General features: G+C 32.2%; 1 protein-coding gene across 1 annotated transcript; it reads left to right on the forward strand.

Moving 5' to 3' along the window:
* Positions 1–731: 731 nt before the first annotated feature.
* On the forward strand, positions 732–2,633 carry LOC132614536 (zeatin O-glucosyltransferase-like). The gene has a single exon (XM_060329001.1). It carries the CDS (start codon positions 994–996, stop codon positions 2,419–2,421), a length of 1,428 nt encoding a protein of 475 aa, XP_060184984.1. The 5' UTR covers positions 732–993; the 3' UTR covers positions 2,422–2,633.
* Positions 2,634–11,696: the final 9,063 nt, after the last annotated feature.

Genomic DNA, 11,696 nt, shown 5'->3' on the forward strand with positions numbered 1-11,696 from the left:
TAAGAGTACGTCAAACTGACATTTTAAAACGCAATCGCTATCAAATAAACGTCACAAAAGTAGATAAGAAAGAAGCTTGTGGCAAACTAAGAACCCTGTATTCAAATCTTTGCATCATACTACTAGACTTTTTGTGTGAATTTGCTAGTATTTTATTCCTCCACTACATCTGTTAATTCATATGGTATGACTTAATGTAATTTTGTATTGCTAAAAGGAACAATTTCATTTTACCCCTGTTCCAATATCGTCTGCATTACAGCGGAGTAAAAAATAATAATTACTCACATTCGTTGTTTACGCTAAACCAATGAGTATAAGATGTGTGTCTTGCATACATATAACTTCTATCAATTAGTTGGATTGATGAATCTGTCCATTTTTAATCAGAAGTCTCTGTTCGAGTCATGGAGTTGAGAAATTCTTAACAGGGAGCGATTGCCCTTGTATGAGTCCTGCGCGATACAAATTTGAATTAATCAGGTCAGTGTGTTCCAAGACTGATCAATATACTATCACTTTAATTTGTGACTCTTGAAATTAATATTTGATTTAAATATCCCATGTTAGTATGTACACCATTCATTCCAATTTATGCGGTGGAATTAGATTTGGGCAGAATTCAAGAAAGAAAGAAAATGTTCCAAAACTTGTAGTCTTAAACTTACCATGACACTTCTCTGTGGTTATAAAAGCGTGTCATCAAGGGTAAAATGAAAAGTTTTAAATTATATAGTCATCACATATAAGGAGATGTCATTCTTTTCTAAACAAACTACTAAGAAAATAGTAACACATAAAACGACACAAATAGAGAATGTTCAACAACTAGTCTCCCAAACACACAATAAAATAGGGTAAATTGGGACAAGTTGCTAGCCCAAACATTGAACCTAAAAAAAAAAAAAACTTCCCATATATCTTTCTATATATATATGTGTGTGTAAAGCATATATAGCTTAGAAATAAAACACTCATATAGTTAGTTCTATAATGGCTTCCAATCTCCATTTCCAAAACCATAGCCAAAAGAATCATCATGAAATCGCAGTAGTTGTTGTCCCTTTTCCAGCACAAGGCCATCTAAATCAACTTCTCCAACTATGTAGACTGATTGCATCACACAACATACAAGTCCACTATGTTACAACCATGACACACACTCATCAAGCTAAATTAAGAGTTCATGATCCATTTTCATTCATCAACAACAACATCCATTTTCATGAACTATCAACACCATTCCTCAAATCTCCCCCTCCTAATCCAAATTCCTCGATCAAGTTCCCGAGCCATCTGCAACCCTTGTTCGAGTCATCTTCTTATCTGCGTAAGCCTTTGGACAAAATCCTGCGCGACCTCTCGTCTAAAGCACAGAGAGTTGTCATCATCCATGACTCGTTGATGGGATCCGTCGTTCAAGATTTCGTGTACTTGCCTAATGCTGAGGCCTATGCTTTCCATAGTGTGTCAGCATTTACACTCTTCTTGTTCATGTGGGAGAACATGGGCAAACCTTTTGACATTGATGCAAAAATGTTAAATGATGTTCCTTCACTTGATGGTTGTTTTACTCCTGAATTTGAAAAGTTCATCAAAAGAGAATATGATTATATGAAGTTCAATTCAGGGAAAATTTACAACACATGTAGAGTTATAGAAGGTCCTTTTCTTGATTTGCTGTCAAAGGAACAAATCAGCAATAACAAGAAGCAATGGGCACTTGGACCATTTAATCCTGTTTTAGTCCAACATGGGACCAAAAGTTGTCACAAGCACCATAAATGTTTAACTTGGCTAGACAAACACGAAACAAACTCGGTCATTTTCGTGTCATTTGGGACCACAACTTCATTCTCGGATGAACAGATCAAAGAGATTGCAACCGGATTGGAGAAGAGTGAGCAGAAGTTCATTTGGGTGCTGAGGGATGCCGATAAAGGTAATGTTTTCGCGAAGGATGAAGCAAGAAAGATCGAATTGCCAAAAGGGTTTGAGGAGAGAGTTAAAGATAAGGGGATTGTGTTGAGAGATTGGGCACCTCAGTTGGAAATATTGGCACATTCTTCCGTTGGCGGTTTCATGAGTCATTGTGGATGGAATTCGTGCATGGAAAGCATTTCGATGGGCGTGCCAATAGCAGCATGGCCAATGCATTCGGATCAACCCCGAAACACCGTATTGGTCACAAAGGTTTTGAAAGTTGGCGTAGTCGTTAAGGATTGGACCCCCAGGCACGAGGTGGTGACACGTGGCGTGGTGCAAGCAGCAGTTGAAAAATTAATGGTGTCTAAAGAAGGAGAGGAGATGAGGAACCGAGCAATGGATTTAAGTGCAGCTCTTAAGAAATCAGTAGCAGAAGGTGGCATTAAGACTATGGAGTTGGATTCATTCATTTCTCACATAACAAGGCAAATTTGATCAATCCTAGATCAATTTCATTGATGGGCTCTCTCCATTTCGATGTTAGTCGTTGTGCAACAAGTCTTTGTAGCAGATCATCTGCCTTATTTTTTCATATGACTGTTCTCATTTATTATAGGCGTTTGTATGTAGTTACTATCTTTTAGATGACCTCTAATGTCAATTATATAACGTACACTCGTCTAAAATCAATGGTCAAGATCTTTCAATATGTCTTCAAACACAGAGAAGTGACATTATGGTCCCATAAGTTGGTTAAGAAGTTAAAAATTGTTCCAAAAGGAAGCCAAAAAGAGAAAGGAACAGAGGAGCAGCTTTTTGGACAGTTTTTGGAAAATTATTTTATATCAATGATTGATTATGCAAATGGATATTTTGAAAAGAGTTATTTTATGAGAGTAACTATTTTCCACTAACTGAATAGATTCATGGACTATATTTTATGAAAGAGTCTTGTTATCTATTCAAGAAAAAGGACATCCTCAACATGTTTTCCCACTTGTCCCATGTTGTCTCCTCCTACAACACCTCAGTCCACTAAATTAGAATAATCATCCATAGTGCAGATACATGATTTTCATCATAATATTCAGTATCTAATATATACACATAAAGAATAATTAATTTTTTATATAAAGTGTAATTTTCAGGCGAAGGGTCAATTCACCCCTGCCAGTTGCCACCCACAACAACTAGAGTACAGACGTGAATTTGCTGTCACAACTCATAATCGTGCTCACAAGTTCAAAATTCAGGGGAGTATGAACCTGCTCCTCTATCTTGCTCCCACTTAAATACTTTTTTTTAGTCCATGACAGAGTTCAAACTCGTGACATATGTCTAACTCACGTTTCACGAGTTGTGTCTAACTAAAGAGATACATTTGACCATATTATTATGATCAGATTTATATTATCTATTCAAGAAAAAGGACATCCTCAACATGATATTCCACTTGTCCCATGTCCTCTTCCCAGTTCCCCTACAACATCCAAAATTGACGAACGAGTAACAAAATATGAAGAAACAAAAATATTTTATTAATAAATAGTGCGAGCATAATTCTGTTTATTCTCGAATTTTCTCCGTAATTTGAGGGTTGTCAGTAGTGTTTTTCTCCGTAATTCGAGGGTTGTTAGTAGCGTATTTCTCGAACGTATGATGACCTCCTTGTGATATATTCGATCTCCAAGAATGTCGGGCGGTATGATAAAGGCAATATTTGATGCATTGATCATATCCCAGAGATTTATGGAATTTTCGAGATGACTTTTCAAGTGAATGTTTCCATTTATATAGGCGTGAGCTAGAGTTTAGGATATAGTAACTCCAAAAATGGACATTAAAGTTTGAAGATGGAATAGACTCGTCTTGTAGAGTCTCATAAAATTTCAATGTTTACATAAGCGTATAGAAACAGAACAAACCAACTCTATTCCTGGAGAGCAAGGGAAGGGATCAATAATATTTACTCGATAAATATTTTCTTTTACCAAATTATATTTCTTCTTTACATTTTACCAGGTAAAATGTTCTATCATTTACCCAATCATATATATATATAAAAGCAAGCTATAGGCCCGCTGACGTAGCACGCCTCAGAACCTTAGAAAGACATTTATCTTTTTTGTCATTTTTTTGCCTTTTACTATATTTTTAAAATTAACATATTAAATTTACATCCTTTCGTAACTAATGAACCGTTGCCTTAACTTACATAATGGAAAGGCATATAATGAAACGGTTACCTGTTTGAAACTAATTGTGGTCACTAAAATTTTAACAGGTGCCCTGAACGCCTCTTTCCCTGCCAAAATAGAATGGACACTTTAGGTTTTAATCCAAACATCACATGATTTGTTTACTCCTCTTAGTTTGACCCTTCATTACCCCATGCACTCTCCCCTTCTCAACAAATTTACAGTTTTTATTGTTCCATTTTCATTCTTTGTTTTTGTATATTACTTGGTTCTGAAATATTCATGTGATACTGAATATTTTTCCACCAAGTTAAGTACTTTTACCTTTTAAAATTTTGAGATAATTTACAGGGTTCAACTTCAGATTTTGGATACCCAAGGTAAATACACAAATAACCGCTCTACTTTTAGTCTTAGTCCAATTATTTGACGTTCATTAACATGTTGTAGGCTTTAGCGAAAAGATTATCTAGAATTCAGTTTATGAACGAGTAACTTTCTCTTGCAAACCGAAAGTATTTTCTGAAAGTTCAACTTCAAATTTTGGATCCCCAAGATAAATGCACAATGATCATTTCTACTTTTAATGTTACTTCAATGATTTTGGCGTTCATTTTTATGTTGTAGGCTTTAGAGAAAAGATTATCTATACTTCAGTTTATCAACAAGTAACTTTCTATTGCAAACAGAAAAGTTTTCTGTTAAGGTTTAACTTCATATTTCTATTACCCTAGGTAAATGCACAAAGATCTGCTCTACTTTTAGTCTTAGTCGAATGATTTCATTTTCATGTTGTAGGCTTTAGCGAAAAGTTTATCTAGAATTGAGTTTATCAATGAGTAACTTTCTCTTGCAAATTGAATTGCAGTTTGTGAAGGCCATAGACTACAGAGAGGCTGGAGGTCATCCATCTTAAAAGTTGAGCCAAGAAATACAAATATTCAATTAGCCAGTTAAAAGGTAATTAACGAGGCATTAATCTATATATGCACTGAAAGTTTGTCGATGTGTCTAAGTTGACATGTAATGTGATAATTCAAGAAAATAGCATGCTACGGCAGGCTATATGATATTTATAGAGCAATTTTTTTTACACTATATGATCACGTCAATTTAAAAATCTACTAAAAGAAGTCGAAACGTCACTTTTTACATCACTAACTTCAATAATATTTTGGTTTAGAACAAAAAAAATCATTTGTTGAGAATTATTTGAATTCTTAGTTCTTTTTAGATGGTAAGTTTGGTGATTTTTTTAACCACCAACAATGTTGTAGTTTGTTTGGTAATTTGAGGTGTTAAGATTTTTGCTTGTGTTGGTAGATGATTAAAAACTCATCCATTATTTTAGAACGGATTCAATGTATTAATGTATGAATTTAGACGAGAACTTGTAACCTTTATTTTTAAAAAGGATTCAGTGTAAGAATCTAAAAGAATACATATATACTCGCATCTTAGTCTGAGAAAAAAAGAAAATAAAATTGTTAGATTATATGGTAATTATTTTCTTATTTTAAGGTTTTAAAGGAAATTATTTTTTGTTCCTTCTCTTCTTAATTTAATTTGTTAACTAATGCTTTTATAATTTTAAAAAGTTCTATAGCATGTGATCAATTGTTAGATAATAATCATTCTTTTTTACTTTTAGAATTTTAATGATACTATTACTTTTTGTTGATGCGCTTAACTTAAATTTATTATTAACTGTCATTTTATAATTTTCAAATGTTATGCGGACGCTTACGAATTTTTCTTCCTTTAATTTATGTCATCATATCTAAGGTAATAATAACATGCTTTTATAAAAACATGCTTTGGATGGGCTACAACCGATAATACTTTTAATTTTTTCCATGTAATAAGTAATTTTGATTTTTTAATTGTTAATAGTTCTTGGAATTTATTAATAGATAAAACTTAAATATACTTCATTGATAATGTATAATAAATTGATAATGTATACTAAACTATATTCCCTCCGTTTCAATTTATATGAACTCATTTGACTAGGTACTAAATTTAAAAAAGAAGAGAAGATTTTTACACTTGTGGTGTTAAATGAGTCATATATATTTGGTGTGGCTATAAATAATTGTATAAAAGTATATTGTTTCTAAATAAAGGGATCATTTCTTTTGGCACGGACTAATAAAGAAATGGGTCCACATAAATCGAAACTGACATAGTACGTTATACAAAAGTATGCAAATAATATGAATTTACTCAAAAAATATGAAAGTATCCAAAATGAGCAATTGTTTATTTGGTCTTTTCTTATTTTTGAGGAATGTTATTTGATTGCAAAAAAGCTTTGGCAAGATTTGTTGGCTCCCACATAATTCAAGATAATTTAAGCTGAGAAGTTCACATTTTCCTTGGTATTATTTCTATATTCAAACAACTTCGAGGAGTTTTCGGTATCAAAATTACATATTCTTTTTGTTAACCACATTACCATGTCTCATGAAAGTGTTTGTATGAAAGATGCATGTATCGACTACAAGCTTTAATTAAGTCATTTATTCTAAGGCCATTTTCTTCTATTCAATATTAAGAGGGCAAGAGATTTTATTCCTGCCTAAAATAATAGTTTTTTCCTAAACTTATAAATTGAAAATTTAGGCCTCCAATAGTGCAAAATGATAAACTCCATAAATTCTTAAGATGGTGGTTTTTACTCATAGTCTTATCTCTTTTTCTATCAGAATTATAATAATATTGAAGATGCATTTTCTAAATTAAAGATAGAGCTCTGTTTTAGGAGAGTAAATCACAAATATTTACTATATGCAATCTATTTGTTTTCTTTTTCTTAGTACTCTGCCTTCCTCTTTTTTTTTTTTTTTTTCCTTCCTTTTAAATTTTGTTATTAGCCAAAGAACTGAACTAATGCAACAATTACTGGAAGGGTGAAGACACTCTAAAGAAGATTGTGCCAAGCAATTTCCTTGCAAGATAGTTATTAACTTAGTTTTAGTCAAAATTCTTCTAAATCGTTTATGATTTGACTTATTTAAACTTACATTAATTTTAACGGATAATAATTCAGAAAACTTTAACACCATGAACTTGAAAAAAAATGAGTATATTGTATTCAGAGCGAAAACGATGATTAATTATTTCATGAAATATCAATCAACATTGAGAAGATAATTATATTACTAAATAAATGTGGCGCTTCAAAAAAAGATATGTAAATGGCAAAATTGATCGAACATCAAGACTTTTTAATTATTCATTATATATTAACAATTCTTAAAATATGTAATAATGCCAATCATCCAAATTTTGTTGAGATGTTCTGAATATCTTTTGTTTTACCGAAATTTATCTTAAGCTTATTGAGGTTACTTATGACCGCGCGGAGCGCGGGTAGATTACCTAGTAAAACTTAATAAATACAAGATTAACTAAATAAAATATCCACTGATTTGAGGAACAAAGACGTGAAAAAAATGGTATAAAGTGAATCTAAATAATTATAAATATTTGGTTGACAACAATTATTTGCAAATGTAAATTTTATCATTTGAATTTTAAGCAAAATATTAAAATATTAATTCAAAGGGTAAATATCCTAATTCTCCTTCATAAAACTTTTAATGGCAATAAATGAAGAACAAATCACTAATACTTACACAGCTTTGGTTCTTGGTGGCACCTTTGATCGTTTACACAATGGCCATCATCTATTTCTCAAGGTTTCAATTTATTTTTATTCATTTTCCCACTTACCCTTTTCATTTCCCGCTTCTTTTTTTGCAAATTAAAATAAAAAAGCTTGAATTTTTTCTCTTTTTTTGGTGGGTTGTTACTTTTTTTTTTTGGTTGATGAACCAAAAACTTAGAATTGTCCTTTTTTGTTAATCAACAAGAAGCGTAGAATTGTCCTTTTGATTGTGGGTTTTTTATTTTTCCTCCATTTTCCACTTACCCTTTTCATTTTTCCTTCAACTTTTACAACTTATACATGAAAAAGATGAATTCATGGTCCTATGGACTATATTTTATGATTAGATTCATGTTATCTATTCAAGAAAACGGACATCCTCAACATGTTTTCCAACTTGTGTCATGTTTGTCTCCTCCTACAGCATCTCATTCTACTAAATTGGAATTACCAGTGGCGAAGACACGATTTGCATCGTGAAGTTCAGTAGAGTACAGACATGTGAATTTGCTAGCACAACCCATAATCATGCTCACAAGTTCGACATTCAGGGGAGTATGAAACCGCTCCTCTACCCTGCTCCCACTTACATTCTTGATTTTAGTCCGTGACAGAGTTCAAACTCGTAATGTATGCCTAAATCACACTTCACGAGCCTAAATCACACTGCACGAGTTGCGTCTAATTAAAGAGATACATTTAACCATATTATTATGATCAGATTCATATTTATCTATTCAAAAAAAAGGACACCCTCTTCGTGATTTTCCACTTGTCTCATGTCCTCTTCCCCTACAACATCATATTCTACTAAGCAGGCAGAACAACAAGGCCACATACATCCTTGCCTTTCCTATACCATCAATTGTTGTCCAAAATTGACCAAAGAGTAAATCTTGATTCTTGATTTTTTTTATAATCGAGAAATTGGATTTATTTGGCTAAATTTCAATTCTGCATAAGTTTTATAATTCGGGGAGCATTAACCTATCCTTTTACGCTACTCTGACTTAAGTACTAGCTAGGTATCAACTCAGTTGTAAAGTTTGAACCCATGATATGCGCTTAAACAGACACTTCAGATGGTACATTCTTGTCAATGATAAGGACTTATCCTTACCTGAAAGAAATGGAAATCCAAGGTAAATCCCAATAAAAAGAGTCAGAGTCTACGTACATTCTTCACCAAATAAGTGTCACATAAAAAACAACTCCTTCCCTTTACTGAAAGCCGAATTTCATATCAGAAATCGCTAACATGAACATAAAACCAATTTTATTCCTAGAGAGCAAGAGAAGGGATCAATAATATTTACTCGGTAGATAAATTCTATTACCAATTAATATTTTTTTATTTTTTTAACCAAGTAAATTAGTCTCTCATTTACCCGGTAAAACTTACTTAACAATTAAAAAAAATAACAAATAAAAGATCCACTGATTTGAGGAACAAAGGCATGAAAAAAAAAAGGAAATTAGTTAAAAGGGGTCTTTACAAAATGAATAGAAGTATGTGACACTCTGTATACATGAGCAATTCTGAAATAACAGACGGGATTTGTTATATTTTATAGAGGATCATTTAATCAATTCAGTGTAAAGTGAATTTAAATTATTTTATGTGTTTGATTGACTCCATCTATTTGCAAATTTAAATTTTAAGCTAATATTAACATATTAATCTAAATGCCTGAGTTAAATGAAATGGAGTATCCTAATATTCGTTCATAAGACTTTATCTTTCTTTTTCAAATAAATTTGATCTAATAATACACTTCATTATAAAATTTCTAATAAATACAAATCAAAGTTCCTGTAATGGCAATAATTGAAGAACAAATCACTAATACTTACACAGCTTTGGTTCTTGGTGGCACCTCTGATCTTTTACACAATCGCATCTTCTCTTTCTCAAGGTTTCAATTTTTATTTTAATTTTTTCATTTCCCACTTACCCTTTTCATTTTTCCTTCACCTGTAACAACTTATATATGAAAAGATGAATTTTTTTCCTCTTTTTTTTTTTTTTTTTTGGGTGGGTTGTTACTAGGTTTTTTCTATTGATGAACAAAAAGCTTAGAATCGTCCTTTTTTTTTAATGGGTTTATTCAATATAAAATATTACATCCACGTACCCATATTTTTAATTTACATTCGCATAGCCAATTTTTTTCAACAGTGTTTATACACACGATATACACATTATACACTTATTGTAGACAATGTATCAACCTTGTATAAAAGCGTATAATAATATATGATAGATCCATTTCGGTAAGATTAGAAATATGGGCCATTTCGGTAATATTTTCTCCAAATAGACATAGAGTGTTATTTTCCCTTCAACGTAAATGTCAGGCTATTAGGGTTTTTTTAATTGGGAAAATTACCGTCTGATGCCTTTGGGTGATCTAATTTACAAAATATGACCAAATGTATTATTTAAATGTATAATATACATATATTATACATAGGATATACATACCTATGCATATGCTTTTTTTGGTTTCCCACTCGATGTACCTGCATTAGGGCCCGAACATACCTATACCTATAATATATATAATCAGTGTATAGGTTTTGTATATTTCAGCCATATTGGTAAATAAGTTTAGTCAAACTGTACATATTGGTAAGTTTCCCTTTTCTATTTTACCTTTTGATGGATTGCTACTGAGTCTTTTGTTGATGAATAAAAAGCTTATAGTTGTTGTTTTTGGTTTTTGTATAAGGCAGCAGATTTGGCGAAGAATAGAGTTGTAGTTGGTGTTTGAGATGGTCAGGTTTGCAGCTCAGTTTCAATTTGTTTCTTTGTGCATTGTTATGAATTTATGACTATTATGGTTTGTTTCCGGAAGGCTGTTAGTTTCTGTTAGATTAAAAGACAACCCCAAGACAAAAATAATAACGCTCGTTCATTTTTTGTGAAATTATTTGACTGGATACAATATTTAAGAAAGAAAGAAAGAGACTTTGGAGCGTTTGGTCTTAAATATATCATAGCATTAGTAATCATGTAAAGCCTCAATTGGCAGAGTTACACGGTACCTTTGCTACAGTGGCGGAGCCAGGATTTTCATTAAAGGGGTCAAAGATATAAAAAAGTAAATACACGAAGAAACCAAGGGGATTTAACCTCTACTATATATATATACATAAAAATAATTTTAACCTTGTATATACAGTGTAATTTTTCGCTGAAGAGGGTTCGGATAAACCCCTTCAACCTATCTAGCTCCGTCCCTATTTCGCTGGTGAGAGGTAGTAACTACATGTGGAATTAGTCGAGGTACTCACAAGCAAACCCTTGCATCATGGTAATAAGAAAAGGGCAAAATGAAAAGTATAAAGCTGATAGTTTCCAAATATAGAAAGTTGTCATTTTCTTGCGAACAGACTAAAAAGTAAATAGTGTCACATAAATCGGAAGAAAGGGAGTAAGCAGATTTCTTCGGATTCTTTGTTCTTTTATGTTTTTGTTTTACATGCTTAGAAATTGACCTGCATTGAGATTAATTTTGATAGATACTTTATCCTAGCATGAAGTTTGCATCGCATCCTTTTGATGGCTTATATTTTTTCGTTCTGGTTTAGGAAGTTTAATTTTGATTAAGATAATTCATTTTGGACTTTTGCTTATAGTTGTACATAAGTGAGAGATGAGCTGTTGAGGCTACCTTGATCGATGGTTACAACTTTGTGTTCAGTCTGCAACTGATTCTTCATGTATACTCAAATCCGTCTGTTAGTTTTTGCCTTACAAAACGTGCAGTTAAAATTTTGTCCTTAATGTTAGTAGATCTGCAGAATAGTTTCTTTATTAACGTTATAATAAATCGCGCAGCATGCGATGGTCACTCCCAATATCAGAAGAATGCACACACTCATGCATCTTAAGG

Source organism: Lycium barbarum, chromosome 10, assembly GCF_019175385.1.
Source record: "Lycium barbarum isolate Lr01 chromosome 10, ASM1917538v2, whole genome shotgun sequence".
Taxonomy (NCBI): domain Eukaryota; kingdom Viridiplantae; phylum Streptophyta; class Magnoliopsida; order Solanales; family Solanaceae; genus Lycium; species Lycium barbarum.

What these genes read in the sequence shown, in the direction of transcription:
- LOC132614536 (XM_060329001.1), top strand. Translation starts at nt 994, where the DNA reads ATGGCTTCCAATCTCCATTTCCAAAACCATAGCCAAAAGAATCATCAT.